The sequence below is a fragment of the Podarcis raffonei genome, chromosome 15 (assembly GCF_027172205.1).
Source record: "Podarcis raffonei isolate rPodRaf1 chromosome 15, rPodRaf1.pri, whole genome shotgun sequence".
NCBI classification, from domain to species: Eukaryota; Metazoa; Chordata; class Lepidosauria; order Squamata; family Lacertidae; genus Podarcis; species Podarcis raffonei.
This window is the reverse complement of record NC_070616.1, coordinates 29,656,838-29,673,377: the sequence shown is the minus strand read 5'-3', so window position 1 is coordinate 29,673,377 and position 16,540 is coordinate 29,656,838. Positions and strand designations below refer to the sequence as shown.

Genomic DNA, 16,540 nt, shown 5'->3' with positions numbered 1-16,540 from the left:
TGTATGTTTCTGCTTCCAAAGAGGCTTCAGAGCAACCCAGTAGCAGACACTACAGTATGATACACCACAAGCCCCTCTTGCAATCCCACTGCTGCTTGGAACATTGAGGACCCCAACAACTGTGAGAAGCACAGCCCACCCAGGGATAAGGAGATTGCTAACAACTGCTCAAGTTTACTGAGCAGAGGAAAGAAAGCAGGCTTCTCTCTCTGCAAGGAGGTCTGTTCACTCCCCAAGAACAGGAAAAACCTGAGTACACTGCCTGCCCATGGAAACACCCACAGTTTAGGTCTCCAACAACAAAAAAGTGTTGAGGTCTCGGGCATCACATCCAATCCTCTCAGCTTCCGCTGTAGGCTTCTGCAAGGCAGCTTTGAGACCAGAGGCATTTCTTGACCCTTGCAAGGACAAACATCCAGCAGCGATGAACAGGCCTTGGGGCAAAGCCCTTGCCAAGTCTTTGCAGGGTTGGCCAAACACTACTGGCTTACAAAGGCAGGGCTCTCTGGATAGCCTGTATGGCCCTAACCAGTCTCAGGTCCGCTAGGGTGCAGCAGCCCATTCCCCCAGGTCCTTCAGGCTCCTCTGAGTCACCAGTACTCAAGGCTCACAACAGCAGCCTTAACCACTTCAGCTCAGGAAGATCTAGCAGGGGAGTCGAGAAAGCAGCTTCACAAGATGGTTTCACACTAGAGGCAGCATCAGATAGCACCTCAATGTCTGTAGCTACATCATCCAGAAAGAACAGTCCTTATATAATAAGGGAACAAATGGACACAAAGCAGTCATGAAACACAGCAACAGAGAGGAGAATTTCAGCTGCCCTCTCCTACACACTGTCCTTAAGTCCCTCTACTCAAATAGCAGCCTTCTCAAAGGGAAGATGCAACACAAGGTATAAGATGAGAACTTGCTGGTGAATCTCACTGCATTTCTAAGGCTTTGAACCATGGCTAGGTGGTTCTTCCATCAGAACAGATCAATAGTTTCTCCCTCTCCCAGTTAGTTTTTGTAGTCATTACATGTTCTGCACTCTGGAAATCAGGGCACAGTTTCTATGCCTGTTCTCTGATTGGGTTAGTCTTCTAATATGGAACCTCAACTCCAGAAATGCAACCAAAATAACAACATATCACCACATGGTGTGTGCTCCCCAGAAAGCTCATCCCAGCTTTCGGGAGCCAACACAGAAGCTGCGCAGGAGAATTATCCAACAGACCAAAGCAGACGCTGCCTCAGGCAAGCACTGCTCTCAAATCAATGAGCAATTTATAAAATCAGTTTTCTTTTCCTTCTAATAATACAGAGTGTGCACTGAAAAGGTCAAAGAGGGGGAGGAGGATCTCCCTTCGCAATCCTTGGTGCACCCCCCCCCTTCTTCTGGGTCTGCCCAAACCCTGGCAGTCTCTGCAGAAGTAGGGCTTTGAGGAAGGCTGGTCAAATCTTCTCTCCAGATAGCCTTTAAAGACCAATTAAAGTCTTGCAAGACACAAGTCAGATTCTTTGATTTGAGTGTTTACTTCCAAGAACAATTCAAAGTAACATCCCCAACCATTTGATGGATTTCATTCTAAGGCACTTCCAGGCTAAACACAATCTTTGGTTCTGTGTGGCTCCTGTTTGGCTCAAGGGCACTATCTTGAAGGGAGGAAGGCATCAGCCAATGCATGTCTCAGTATAATAAGACCAGTTGCTGGGAAGCTCAGGCAGGGAGAGGAGCTCAAGCTGCTGCATTTGGGTCCTGCCTGCAGGCCTCCTCCCAGAGGCATCTGGTTGTCTACTCTGAGAACAGGATGCTGGCCTGGATAAGCAGCCAGTCTCTTCTTGGTGGTCTGAGCAAGACTATCACCTCCTCACATTCCCCTCATCTCTCAGCATGAGCATGGCACCAGCTAATCCAAGCTCTAAGGGGCCTTACAGAGCTGACTAAATGCAGAGACAGCCCAGCTCTGGGAAGGAGGGAATCCACCCTGGGGCCCTGTTCCTAAAAAACATGGGGGGGACCACTCTTGTGGCCCCATTGGCATTGGGACTTGGCAAAAGGGCTGACAATCCTCAGCCAGCATCCATTGTGCCCCTTGCCCAGGGATCACTAGAGGGAGAATGACAACAGATATAATGTGATAGAAAAAAGGAAGCAGCAGGACCAGGGGGTGAGGGGCAGCAATGCCTCCTCTCTTACCTGGGATGATAGAAACCGTGTCTTTCTCCCAGGACACAACACTGACGTATTCTTGCACCGAAGAAGGGATGAGGCACTTGAAAACAGCCACGTTTCCACGCATTGACCTTTGATCCTCCACCCGGACTGTGTAAGGTTCCCTGAAAACTGGGGAGAAAGAAACAGGGAGGTGGTGATTGGGACAGAGTGGTAACCAGAAGCCATTGCTGCACTTCAAGAAGAATTTCATCCCCTTTGTTCACAACCCTGCACAGTCATCCATCCTACAGCGCACATGACACCAGGTTTCGCACGTGGCTTTCAACTGGCAGCACTCCTCCAAGAAGCGCCCAGAGACTTTGGCCTGCATTGTGCATTGGGGCAGGCTGTGTTACCAACTGTTTTTCCAGAGCCAACAAACCTCCACCTAGCCTAACACACAATAAACCCAGCAAAACAAACGAGAACCTCAGTAAAACAAAGGCACAAAGTATCACAGTGCAGAAAATAAATTATCCTGTCATATGCTGAAAGCTGGTCGAAGAACGAACACCAGCAGTTAAAATTTATTTTAAGTATATAATGCCCTACAGCCAAGTTGCAACAGGAGTAAAAATTCAAAACACATAAAATAATAACTATCAGCCACAAAACATATTAAATCAGCAAAAGACAACGGGGGGGGGGGATAAAAAAAAACAATTTGAATCTAGAAGAGATTAAAAGGCCTGGGGAAATAAGACCAGGAGCCAAAACGATAACAAAGTAAGGTGAAGGCAAGACTCTCTGTGCTGCTGTCTCCTTTCCTCAGGAACCACCTGCTGCACCTCACTCAGCAGGAGGACCAGAAAAAGACCTCCTGCAAAGTCCTTGGTGTGCAGACTGGTACATGGGGAAACAGTTGATCCTTCAGGGATCCTGGTCCCAAGTTATCAAGAGGTTTAAAAGGTGGAAAACAACACTCTGAATAGGCTGAGAGCCAGTGAAGTACTAGAGTGGGACCTGTTCCTACTACAGCTCATGGGCAATCTTGCAGCTGTATTCTGAAGTTTCCAGACAACTTTCAAAGGCAGCCTACATAGAATGTATGAAAAACATAAGAAGTGTCCGGCAGAAGCTGGATCAGACCAAAGGGGGCCTATCTAGTCCAGCATCCTGCTTCTCACTACAGCCAGAAAATGCTCCAAAGCAGAGCTGTACCTGGGAGGAGGGGGCTAGATGGGGTTTTTGCCCCAGGTGAAGCCTCCAGAGGGGTACCATTGAGGCTCCCAGCCTGTGTGTATGTGTTTACACAAATGTGCATGGGGGGGTGCCAAACTGGGTCTTTGACCCAGGTGAAATAAAGGCTACAAGGAGGCCATAAACGTTACAGCCTCCTGCTGATGCTGTGCCCCAGAAACTGGCATTCAGAGGCACACTGCTTCCAATACTGCAGGTAGCATATAGATACCGTTACTTGAGAGATTTATGCTGTACAAATACATCTAATCTCCTTTTGAAGACTTATGTGTTCCAAAGTTGGTGGCCATCTCTACATCTTGTGGCAGCAAAAACCATAGTTTTAACTATGCATTGTGTGAAGAAGTGGTTCCTCTTGTGCCTGTCCTCTGTTCAGCTTCAATGGATCCCCTCAGGTTCCAGTACTATATGAGAAAGAGAGAAAAGCTTTTCTCTTCATACCTTACATAATTGTATAATACGCCACAGGGAAAGAGGGATATTTGACCCTCAAGTTAGCCAGAAGATATAACTGGTAACAAATGTTAGAGGAGTTAAGGGTTCAAGGATTCAACCCTTCCCCTCCCATTGGGAAATATGTGTTGGAATGCAAATTGATATTTGGCATTCAGAAACGGGTGGATTTCCCCAACAAGGCCCCTTAAGATATTCAGAATCCAAATCAGTCTTTTAGAAAGTCATACATTACAATGCTGAAGCCACCAAAAAGAAACTGCTGATCAATGTTTGTCGTCCTAAACATGCAGTTTAAACCAAGGGCACCACAGACAACTGCAGGAGAAAGAGGTGGTGTTGCCCAGGCCCAGGAACAGCCAACAGGGGCACTCTGGGGGGAAAGTACCCATAGCAGAAACCACAGCCTGCCCCCCCCCACCTCCACACCTGGGAGGGTCTATTTCCAGCTGTGGATTTGGAAGGAAAAACTACCAGTCCCATTTCTTCAGAGTCACAAAGGTAAAATGTCAACCAGAAAAGAGTCCTTACTGGTTTAGGGAAGAAGCAAGCATCTGCCATAAAAAGGTCCAACTTGTATCCTCCCTCCCACATTGCTCCTTCAGCACTCACAGGTGTGAGCCACAAGCAGGGAGGTAACCAATGCATAAAGAGAATTCTGAATGCTCCTCTGGCCAAGTGCAACCCGTGCCCTTAAGTTCTGTCCTTACATTCTTCTCGCCCTGCACCTCCCCAATATTATAACCAATGCTGTAATTCGGGTAAATAATTCACTTCTGGATATTTAATGTCAGTCTACACTGCTGCAAGGCAATGAAGGAAGAAAGCTCCTTTGGTCCCTGGGGTAGTATGCACTTTGCTAGTCCAATGCTTAATAGGTTACCTAATGGAACCACTGGGGGTTCTCAGCCCACCCAGTCTCTGTCAATCATTGACCAGAAGAGCTCTGCTACTTTGCTCATCATTTTCCTCTGCTTAATTAGCCATCAGCTTGTTTAGGCTGCAGCTCACAAAGCAAGTAGGATGGCTGCAAAGGAACATTTCCTATACAGGTGACAGGAGTTTGGCCCAGCTCAGACCTCACCAAAAGGTTTCATTCAAAGTGTCTAGAGAAGCCAGCATAACGAAGAGTTCTCTGCAATTCAAAAGTCAGCATTCAGACACTCATCCAACAGACACTCATTTACCTCTCCTAGAAAATATTCCTGATTGTCTTGGACCAAACACAGCCACAGCTGTCTATGCTCAGCTAAAAAAGTAACTGGGCACAGGCCCAAAGACTGCCACCATCCTCCCTCCACTACAAGTGAAGTCAACCATACTGAAGACAAGACCCAGAGCAGCCAGTCAGCCAATACCTGCTTTAACCCGGATATTTGGGCTCCTGATTTTCCCCGCAGAATTCTCTGCAGTACAGAAATAGTCGTTGTCGTGGATAAAGCTATTGAAGGCAGATGGCGAGAAAGGGTAGAGCTGCAGCGTCCCATTGGCATGGACGTGACGGATGTGTGGGACATCATAGATGTCATCCCCAGTGGCGAGGTACCAGCGAAGGGTGGCACTGGGGGACCCTGCTGCTGGACAGGGGATTACCACCCCCACAGTGCTGGAGAAGGTCACCTGCTGAATGGAGTCGTTCACAAAGTAGAGGCTGGTTCCAACATCTTCTGTATGCGCTGCAGAGGAGAAGAGAAGAAAATGGGAGAGCAAGCATTATGAGGAGTGGTGCCAGGAGCGCCCTCATGCAAACCCCAAAAGTCAGCCCAGTCATTGCCACTGGATACTCCCACTACCTTAGCTCACCCACAGCACCAAGGAAATGAGCCAGTGGCTCTTCCCTAGGAATACTTGCTGAGTAACCTTCTCCAGAGGCAAGGCCAGCAGAGGCCTGCTAAACTTCCATTTCAGAGCCCAGTGCAAATTCACAAGGTCCTGGCTTACAAGCACCAAACAGACCCTCAAGGCCACACCAGAATGAGGCTGTTTGGCTATGCCAGGAGGTCTGCCCTCTGGGGGCAGGATTTACAGCCCCAATAATTGGCAAGAACCACAGAATCAGAAGCTTCAGTAGGCATCCCTCAAACCTCAAGGACAGCAGCTTCTGAAATGCCTTCAGAGGAAGTATCTGCCAAATGTTCAAAAATCAAGAGCTGACTGGGCAGCCAGGACTTCATGAGGTGCATACTCCAGATCCCTGTGGGCTTATATGTTTTCCATCAGCCCTCTTACAGAATGAATAAACCCATTAAAAAAACAACCTAAACATTTCAGCAAACAATGAAATGAATCTCACATGTCAATGAGTGGTAGAATTGAGCTTCCCATTTATCCTATTTGTCATGTTGTTGAGAACATGTGTAACTTAGCACATATACCAGGGGGAAGGGAGAGAGAAGACTGATGAAGATTTTCAGAACAATCACTGCTCAAGGGTACAATAGCTATCAAAGGAGGGAAACACCTACAGCTGCTCAGGTGGAGGGTAGCTTGGGAAGAGATAATGGAAGGAGCTGAGGGACAAGGACCTCCCCACCCCACTCTTGTCAATCATGCACAGGAATAAGGATCTGGGTTAAGCCAGTTCAGCCAATTACACCCACATCTCCCTCCAGTGTCTTTTTCAAGATCTGCCAGGCCTCTGTGCTGTCCTCCAGTGTCCAGCAGGAAGCCTCTTGAAACCACCATCACCCCAACAAGGAAGGCTTAGTCAGTTGCTCTGGTGTCACTTCTACCATTTACTGTGCCATTCACGGGGTAGGGGGCAGTGTGCCTAAATCTCAGATATGGGCAAGAGCACCCTACTTGGGGGAAAGAAGCACTTTTGTCTTCTCTGCAAGGGGCACAAGCACACCCACCTACACCAACACCTATGTACATGCTGGAGGCTGCAATGTGCTTGGATGGGGCCAGATATTTCCTGAGAATCAGCTGGAGGCCCCCAAAGCCATTCAGATTTGACTCCTTTTTTTAGCTGTGCTACTTTTAAGTAGGTGGAAGGACAAAGATCGAGGACGGAGCAATCTGTGCCAGGGAATTAGCAGCTCCTCCTCGGGCTCAGAGCCCAGCCACCTTCCCAGCTGCGCCTACAACCATGCAAAGAAGCAAAAAAAGCACTACCGCTTTGGACAAAGTCACAAGGGACCTTCCACAACCTCAATTTTTCCCCAGCATTTTTTTTTTTTTTGTCTTGGGGGGGTGCAGGAGGGAGACAAATGGTAGCGAATGGCAAAAAATGGCTCATCTATTAATATTCTTAGCAGAGCAGTTTACCACCACCAGCCCCTCCAGGGAGGATGCCTCCATCCCAACTGCTCATTTGAGGAAAGGCTATTAAAGCCTTATTGGGCACAGCAATTCACATCTCAACACAAAGCAGGGATGAGACCGTAAACGCTAAGCAAGATGGGAAAAAATATTTGTGTTTTCATCATGATGGTGAATATTCAGAAGCCGTCTCCTCTTCTAATACCATGGGTCCAAATACCACACAGCTTTCTTGGGCTGGCATTAGAAAAATAATATCTAGAATGTTTTAATTACTTCACAGTACAGGCACATTAATGTGCATCTCTTAGAAACAAGGAAGCAGTTAACAGAGCTGCAAGACAGCAAAAACTGTCTGAATGGAGCCACAGGAGGCGATGGAAAGGCTCTTCACACACCCGCCCCTCTCTCAGAATAAGCTCCTTGCTCTGGATACAAACATCTGCCTGACAAAATTGCAGGGGTGGGGAGGCACTCTGCTGCAAGAGAAGATTTTGGGGGGGACAAGATACGCCACACCATTTCCCGCTATTTACCAGCCCACAGGAGGCACTTTGTTATGGACCAAACAATGCTTCTGCTAGATTCATCCCAAGCCTCCTCAGGACAAAACCCAAACACAAGGATCCCCTTCTCTGAAACTCCAGGCAGACGACACACACTCATCATAGGCCCTTGCCAATAGGGACGAGGCACAAGCCAGCTCCCAGTTACTGCCACCACCATACCTAAGACATGTCACTCATTGAGTTCCTGTGTCTCTCCTCACCAACAACTCAGGTTCATCACAACTACATAACAGCAAATTTAACTAGAAGAGTGCCAGAAAACAACCATCCAGTCCATTATTGTGTGAACACTGTCTGGCAGTCCCTCTCCACTCCAGGGTATCCCCAGCTCTGCTTCAACCCTGAAGTCAACTCCATCCCTGGTTTGTTTGTTTGTTTGTTTTTTCCCTTTTCTCTTGCTTTTTCCCCTACAAGAATTTCCTTGGCCCGCCAACATGTGTGAGTTTTACAGAGATAGAGTGAATACTCATTATCCTTTCAATGGCTAACAATGTTTGCCCTCTTTCCTAAGACCAAAATAACCACCTTCATAGATAAAATCTCGATCCACCTAGTCCAGCATTTCTGTTTTGTTAAAAAGAATCCCAGTTGTGCAAAAGTGGGATTTGGTGCAAGGCATAAAATTCAGCATCCTAAGAATTGCAGGTTTTTGGTAAGAGAGTAGAGAGGCATTTCTAGCAGATAAGCTTGAACAGAGGAGGCAGGAAGAGCTGGACTTTCAGCAATCAAAGCCCTGAAGCTTTGTTACTTGATATAGCATTTCATCTTGTTGTTTTACTATTGTGTTTGTATTTCAGCCCTGCTAATAAGCCACTATGGATATATTATAGAAAGGCAGGATATAAATCTTCATAACAAATAAATAAATACACAAGCTCTGCGTACCTCCTGCCAGAAACAGAATTATGCCAGCCAAGCAAATATTTGCATAATGTATTCGGGTCACAGAACTGGGAAGAACACACAGCCCTGGTCCTGGCTTACAGAAATCTGGGCTCACTGCAAGCATGGCTTGAAGGGTCAACATGGGGCCCTTAGAGGAGGCAGCCATGTTCATGCAGCTGCTAGCAAAGCCCACTCAGGTCCAGTAGGAGGGCTCCCATTCTCTCGCCACTGCATTCAGTGCTCCCATGAGCAGCAACCCCTTGGGAGATAACCATTTTCTCTGCAGTGAGTCCCCCACCCTACTCACCATGTTAAGGTTAGTTGCACAGATATGGGGGTGGGGAGAAAGGGGGGGCAAAATCCTCATAAATAAGGAGAGGAATTCAAATTACTAGTAAAGCTTTTGCAGGTCAAAAGGGGCGGAATGGATTTTTAATAGAAAATGGAAGTTATGGGATTGGTAGTAGTTATGAGACAGACGCATAGAGTTAAATCCATCTAATCTCCTTTACCATTTAACGGTGAGCACCATCCTAATTCCATGTTTCATAAAACTGCCTCCAAATCACCAGGAGAGATTAAAAACATAGAAATAGCCTTGCAATATTTTTAAAACAGAAATCACTTCTGGCATCTGGTCACAATCCTTGGCTGTAACCTACATATCAAAGGCATTAATTTAGACCCAACCTTCGGCACTGGTACAGAAGGGAGGATGGGATGGCAACAGAACAGCAGCACCAAAGCAAAGATGCACAGTCTGTGTTCCCAGCGCTGAAGAAAACACATTTCGAGTTCTCACAGAGCAATCGTCTTAAATTGTAGGAAATTGCAACCTAGAGGTATTGAAATATTAATACTTCGGCTTTGTCCGGGGAAAGAGATTCATTTTGTCATCATTCTACCATAATATTTACTCATCTTCCTCACTGGACTTCTTCAAGTGTTGCACTGCTAGAAGGAACCTGGCAAAGAAAGGTGAAGGTCACTTTCTGTCAAAGCAGTCGTCTGCATCCAGCACACGTCTTGGGGGCAAAGCACAAAGATGTTTCTGACCCCCTTCCAAGCAGTCATCTTCTCACCCTTCCACATGTTACCACACCCTCTAAATATCATAGACTGAGATGCTACACTGGCCCAGCCTTTGGTCCGCAGGTGAGACCACAAGGAAAAATGATCTTGCATGACAAGAACATTGCTCTTCTTTTCAAGGGTCAAAATACATTTATGATGGCTCAAACCTACTGAAGAGATGTAAGGGGAAGTGGGCTATTTTATTTTAATTTTTACAGTCCACCAGTTAGCAGCCTTTAGTGGAGATTTTATATTTTACCAGTCAGATGAATTCAGCAGGGAATGCCGCAGTCAAAAGGGGCCTCACCTAAGTCACAGGCTCCTGACAGGTCACTGCCAAATGGAGCTGTGATCCTCAAAAACAATAGGTAAAAGATACAGATGCCACCAAGAGTTGAGTAGGAATCAGCAATGATGGCTGCAAAAGTGGGGCAGATGTCCACTCCATCAGACTTCAAAGGATGCAGTGGTTTACAGGTACAGAAATTTCAACCTCACCATGAGCTTAGAAAGCTGCTCCATCCTTGTTGCCTACCCTACTGATCACAGGCTCTTACTATGCACAGGTATTGCTCATGGATAGGGGGTAACAAGTCAACAGCAAAATGTGCAGAGCATCTCTAGGGTAAGCTGTGTTTTCCAGGCAGCAATTCCTCCTCCATTGCACCTTGCTCCCCCACACCCAAGTAGCATTCTCTGAAAGCACACTGAATGGTGAAGGGACTGAATGGTGGAGTTAATGCACAAGATGGACTTGGAAAACATGTTCAGTGGAAAAAGGGGAGCAAGAAGAAGCCGGAGAACCCCCAAACCTGCCTTACCATTCCCACCTAGAAGCTAAGTTAACAATGAGCCACAAACAGCTTTTGACAAGAGGTGCAAGAAGCTGCCAGCAACATTTGCTTCCTCATAGCTTGTTTATGCCCTCTTTTTTTTAAAAAAAGGGGGGGTAAACCTGACTTCTGAATACTGCAAGGCCAAGGCCACCTTATCTCCCCCTTATATGGCTTCAAACACAACCAGCTATTACACCAGCCACCCTTGGACTATGTTAGGAGACTTATTCTCTCCTTGGATGCAATCTATCTGCTGTAAGTGTAGAGCTTAGGAAGAATTTAAATAACTTGCTTCTTAATTTTAAAAAAACAACAACCTTAGCAGCTGTCAGAATAAGTGAGTGTGTCAGGGACACCAGTGCCGAGATGACAAGGCAAACAACCAATTCTAAGGGATCCACCTGCCTCTGGGAGCCATCAACCCTTACCCCTTTTAGCTATCACTCCCAATGGCTCATTATCAGGATCTGAACTGTGAGGAGAAGGGAGGGATTTCACCCAAAATCACGCAAGCCGACCACTGCCTCAACCCTTTGGTTAAGATATTGGAGTGCATTGCCTCATGGCCCACTTTTTGACAGAGTACTTCCTTGCCTCTTGTTCCAGAGGGCAGCATGCATCAAAGCGCTCTGTGCTGCACTCTACATCCATCAAAAGCAGGGGTCGGCAACCTAAGGCCCATGGGACACAAGCGGCCCATGGGGGTCATTTAAAACTGACCCATGGACCCCTGCCACCCGCTCGGTCAGCTCCCGTGTGCCACGCTAAACCAGTGTGCAGCAAAGCGGGGACCGCCTTCCGTGACACTGGCAGGCATCCCATTGGCTGCAGGAAGCTCCTGCAGCCAATGGGAAGCTGTGCATGCCTCCTCCGCACCAGAAGGAGTGCCGGAAATAGCGTTTGCGCATTTGTGCGTGCGCCTGCACTCCGGCCCACCACAGCGTCTGCAGGACCATGAACCAGCCCAAGCCACAAAAACTTTGCCGACCCCTGATCAAGAGCATCCATGTTAACTGTTCCCTGTGTGGGAATGAGGAGCTAGCATCCTTCTGGAAGTCTTGACTGGGACAGAGACAGCTAAAGACTGGAAATCAAGCGGCAGCAGGGAAGAGACTGTGGTGAAGGAATTACAGTATACAGAAGCCCAAGCATCTCCTTTGCCACACCCAGAACACCATCTGCATAGTCATGCATCCAATACATGCCTCACCCCAATGGCCCCAGTGAGATCGCCCCTCCTATGAGCTGAATAAAGAGCATGAAATCCACACTCGACTCCGAGTATATTTCACTGCCACAGATGTCTCATGCTAAGATCCCACACCTCTTGCTAAACACACACACACACATCTTGGAAAACTCACTAACCACTAAATTTGCAAGGATAATGTGGTGAATCTGTGGAGTGGGTGTTTTTGTGTTTTAAGGCTTTGTTATGTAAATGACTCTGGGATTTTTTAAAATAAAGCAAGGTATACAAGTTGAAAAAATTAAATAAAAAACATACAAGGAGAGGCTATGCACTGCTTGAAATTGGGCTGATCAGCCATAGGAGGGCAGTGCACCAATTTCTGGCACCCAGTGTGAGTTTTGTTTCAGCTTCTCTCAGCTCTATTCCAGGCAATGGGCAATGGGCATTAAGCTGTTTGCACCATTTTGAATACACAAATTACTAATTGCCACCACAACTTCCCTTGCTGGGAGAAGCTCTGACCCAGCTCCATTATTCTGTAAGTCTAGAAAAGGCAGGAGCTTTCAGAAGCCTCTCTCCAGAGTTCTGTTCATCTCACACAACCGCCATGTCTACCGGGCACTTCAAGATAATGCACACATGGTTCAAATGCACACACTCACACACCTCCATCAAGGGTAAGCTAAACGTAAGCTAGTGGGGACATTACAGCCAAGCAATGCTATTCAGCATATTGGCAAAGGCCACCAGATCATTTTTTTAAAGGAAAAACATTTAGCTACATTTTAAGGGAAAACCTCTTTGCATGATTTGCCACAAATTGAAGGCTTACTGAGGATGAGGAAATACAAACAACAAACACAGATGGAAGAAAAAGCTGAAATCCAGCAGATTTTTTTCCACTTCCATTCAGATACAATAAATAATTTGGTCCTTTCTGATTCCTCAAGGAACTGAAATTGAAGAGGCCTTTCAAACTGCTTTTCCTAATATGGAAAACTGGCTTCCCAATGGCCTCCTTCTCTGGTATAGAGTGGCAGGTGGTTAGTCCATGCTGTTTGGAGAAGGGAAGAAATCACACCTCCTGGCACATTGCAGAACGTGTGGGCCGCCATGTTGGGAGGATCTGAGCCACAGAATGTGAGAGACGCCTCAGCTCTTCCTCTCTCACAGAGCTCCTCCGCTGCTGGGAATGAGACAGGGGGGCTCAGGCAGCCCCTCCAATGTCAGCCTAGCAGGGGGAAGATAATGACAAGAGAAGGGTATGGAGGGTGCTTACGAAACAAATATGAAATTCTGCCCACTCTCACCGGTGCAGTTAACATCGGAGGGGGAGAGATGGCTACGTGTCACTAAATTCCATCACCAAGCCTGGAGCCAAGTTGTGCCCAGCTTGCTCTCAAGAGCGCCAAAAGCTCCAGCCGAGATAGATAATGGGGGCAGCACCCCCTAGATTTTAAAGGTATGCTGCTTGGCAGCCAACTTGGGGTTTGGAGGACCCCAGGCAATGGGTCATCAAGGCTTAGCCGTCATGCAGGGGTGGGCAACTTCCCCTGCCCCCCATCCGTTAGCTTCCAATGCCGCTGCTATTTAGCAGAACCTGGAACATGTCAAACCAGCCCTTTCTCTACAGCTTAATGAGGATCCCATGTTTAATTTCTAAGACAAACAAAGCACAATGAGGGGGGGGCACAAGGGAGGGAACAGAAGTGGTGCAAATGGGAACTAAATAGCTGCCTGATTTTAATATGAGAAAAGCTCCACCTAAATAGGATGCAGCAGGAAGAGGTGGGGTGGAAACAGAATTGCAAGCATCCCCCACCACCACCCTGTGCCAAGACATGGATACCCAGCCATGACACTGGACATGTCTGCAAAGCAAGCAGAGTTGCTCACATCCCTCTCCTCTGCTCCCAAGTCGTAAAAGCAGCGACACTGAGCTCTCTGCCCAGTGAGATACCCACATACACTTGTTAGCCGCCTGTATATAAATCTGGGAAATGGGCTCCAACCCATTGACGGTTTTTTCCTCAAACTTTAGTGTTCCCTTGGATCAAATGTTTATTTGCTTTTTTGTTATAACAGAGCCCTTTTCTACAACACAAGCCCATTAAACTGTTGTGCTTAGATGCCCAAATATATTAAGTATCCAAAAGGCTTTTCATGCATTAAGCAATATCATTTCTCACCCTAATATAATGTAACCTATTGTATTGTTATTCACTTTCTGGAACTGCTCCATTTTAACACTTTCTAACAAAGAAGCAGTTAGGGGTCCATTAAAAAAAAAATCATGGCTTCCAAAAAGGGGATGAGGCTGTGCGAGATTCTGTTGAGGAAGACTCAATTTGGTCTTCTCAAAGACTGAACAGCTGCTACCACCAAAGACACTTTCCCAAACCACTGGGAATGAAACTAATCAATCAATCTAGTACAAACAATTATTATTTTGCCTGTGAAAAAATCAAAGGGAATATAGCACACATTGTGTGTTTTCCCCCCTCTTCTTTTTGCACAGTCAAAATGCAAATGCAGGCAAATCAGATGCTGGCATGGATGACAGAGACAAGCAGAACCTCAACACAGAGAGATCTGGGGGGATGCTACCCCCAAAAACAGACTAGCCCTAGCTTTAATTAAAAAGTTACTTTATGATTAATAACTGGTTTTCACATAACTATTCTGCCCCAAACAAACAAAACATTTAAAATGTGCTAAAACAAACAAATAGGTATTCATTCTACAGCAACCACCCAATTTCTGTATGTTGCTCTCTTAACAGTCTGTCTGATTGGAGCCAAAAGAAAGAGAGACACTTTGCTTTGCTCACAAGGCATGACAGGATAAAATCTCACAGTGGAACCTGTGAAAGGGAAGGCAGGCAGGCAGGCAGGCACCCCCCAAATTGCAGCGCTTGCATGATTGTTCTTGTGGATTGTGCACCAAACAGATGGCAGAAGCTGCAAATTGCCCATCCTTTTATGCAACACAGATCGATTACACTAAACCGGGTTGTAATTTCATCCGATGCAACATCCAATTGCCTTCTGGTTACAATGGCTTCATTAGTCGGGGCCCAATTTCTGTACAGAAGACCCCCAAACCCCAGCTTCCAGTTCCAAACAGAACCTTGCTTCTTAAAGAATTGCATTGCCCTGACAACTGAATTGGCTCATATCCCCCCTTTTCCAAATCTGATTCCTTTCCAACTGCTGGGCTAGATTTATTAAAGCACTCCTAGAGGGGAGGCTGTTATTTTAAAGGCATATCAGGGTTTGAACTATCTTATGGGATTAGAATATGGCTCAACGTTGACTTTGACAACTGGGGACAGAAGAACAAAGCTCTAAAAGTATCGCTGGCAGCTTTAAGCCTTGGAATTCTTGCTCGAACACACAGGGAGATGCTGCCTTGGTATCTATTCAACATTCACGTAATTAAATACATTTCTGCAGAGATGGGCTGAGGAGAGGCGGGGGTGCGTTATTTTTAATTTCCCTGATGAATGAATTTCAGAGGCTACAAAGAGTTAATGGCAATAATTGCGAGCTCAGGGATCCAGACTTGCTCTCTGCCTGCCCAGTTTGTGCCAGGCTCCCGGGCACAGCCCCTGCTAACCCAAAATTCACATTCACCAGAACAGAAACCCAAAAGCAGACAACACCAACATTCCCCAGGGTTGATGCTTCTTCTGGGAGAGCCTGGCAGAAGGGGTGCCCTGCACACACATGCGCGCGCGCACACACACACACACACACACACACACACACATTTAGGGGAATGTGGGGGGGGGACACACACACAAAGCAAAGCAAAATATAGGCCATCCCCACCTCAAGATGGGGGGGACAGAGCTAGCAGCATAGCAGCCCTGACAAATCTGAGAACTCTCCGTGCAAAAACAAAAAAACCCTAGAGTTCTGGGTCACATTAGGATCGTTTTCCACAACGCCCACCAAGCACCTTTGGGGAAAGAGGACCTACACACTGGTCAAAAGCAGACCAAAGTGCAAGTCCGAACTAGCCCAAGCACCGGCGACGGGAGGGGGGCGCCAGTGTAGGGTGCCCCCTCCGTCGCTGGCAGGTCAGGAAGCACCCTCTTCCCCGAAGCCGAAGGACGCTTCCACCGCGAAAGAGTCAGAAAGTGCGAGGGGCTGACCGGGAGCAAGAGCTCCCTGGAGCCGGGCGCAAGTGGCGTTGGGGAGCCGCCGGGCATTCCGGAGCGGCTCGGCTAGAAAAGTTCCCGACCCGACGGGGCGCCGCCGCCGCCGCCGCCCTCGCCTACCTGGGCTGGTCCAGGAGTTGAGCAGCAGGAGGCAAGAAGTGACCAGCCACATGCCATCCAGGGGGGCCGGTGCCGCGGGCGGGCGGGCGCCCTGCCTCTGCCGCTGCCCGTGTCCCTGGCCGGCCCTCGCCAGCTTCCCCCGTCGTCGGATGCTCCGCGCTCGCCTGCCCTCCTGCTCGCTCGCCTGCCCGCCTAGCGCTGCGCCCAGCTGCTGCTACTGTCAGCCGGCGAGCCAGCGAGGAGCGAGCGCGCAGGAAGGGAGGAGCGGGGCGGGCTCCCACATCCCCGCCCACACAGGCCGCGGGGGGAGGCGAGAGGGAAGGGGACGCCTCCCTCGCTCTCCTCCAGCGCTAAGCTCCGGCCAGGCAGGGGCAGGTGCGCTCGCGGGCAGGTGCCTTCCCGGGGCTGGGCGCGCGCTGCCTGCCCGCCCGCTCTCCCGCGCCCTTCCGAAGACCACCCCGAGGAATGCCCGGAGGAGGGCAGCCCGAGCCGAGGCGAACCCAACAGTCCTTCTCACCTGGACTCTCCTAAGCCACCAAGTCGGCGCTACCACGCCAGGCAGTTAGTTTCCGCTTCCAGCGG

General features: G+C 48.1%; 1 protein-coding gene across 2 annotated transcripts in view; it reads right to left on the bottom strand.

Moving 5' to 3' along the window:
- DSCAML1 (DS cell adhesion molecule like 1) overlaps positions 1–16,170 on the bottom strand; it is a 166,582-nt gene extending 150,412 nt beyond the window's left edge. Inside the window, exons 1-3 of one of the 2 annotated variants that reach the window (XM_053367552.1) lie at positions 15,959–16,170; positions 5,212–5,529; positions 2,183–2,329 (exon numbers count right to left, since the gene is read on the bottom strand). In XM_053367552.1, coding sequence (XP_053223527.1) covers positions 2,183–2,329; positions 5,212–5,529; positions 15,959–16,010 — 517 coding nt within the window. In that variant the 5' untranslated portion in view covers positions 16,011–16,170. The remainder of the gene's footprint in view (positions 1–2,182; positions 2,330–5,211; positions 5,530–15,958) is intronic. The other variant, XM_053367551.1, reaches the window with a different exon arrangement.
- Positions 16,171–16,540: the final 370 nt, after the last annotated feature.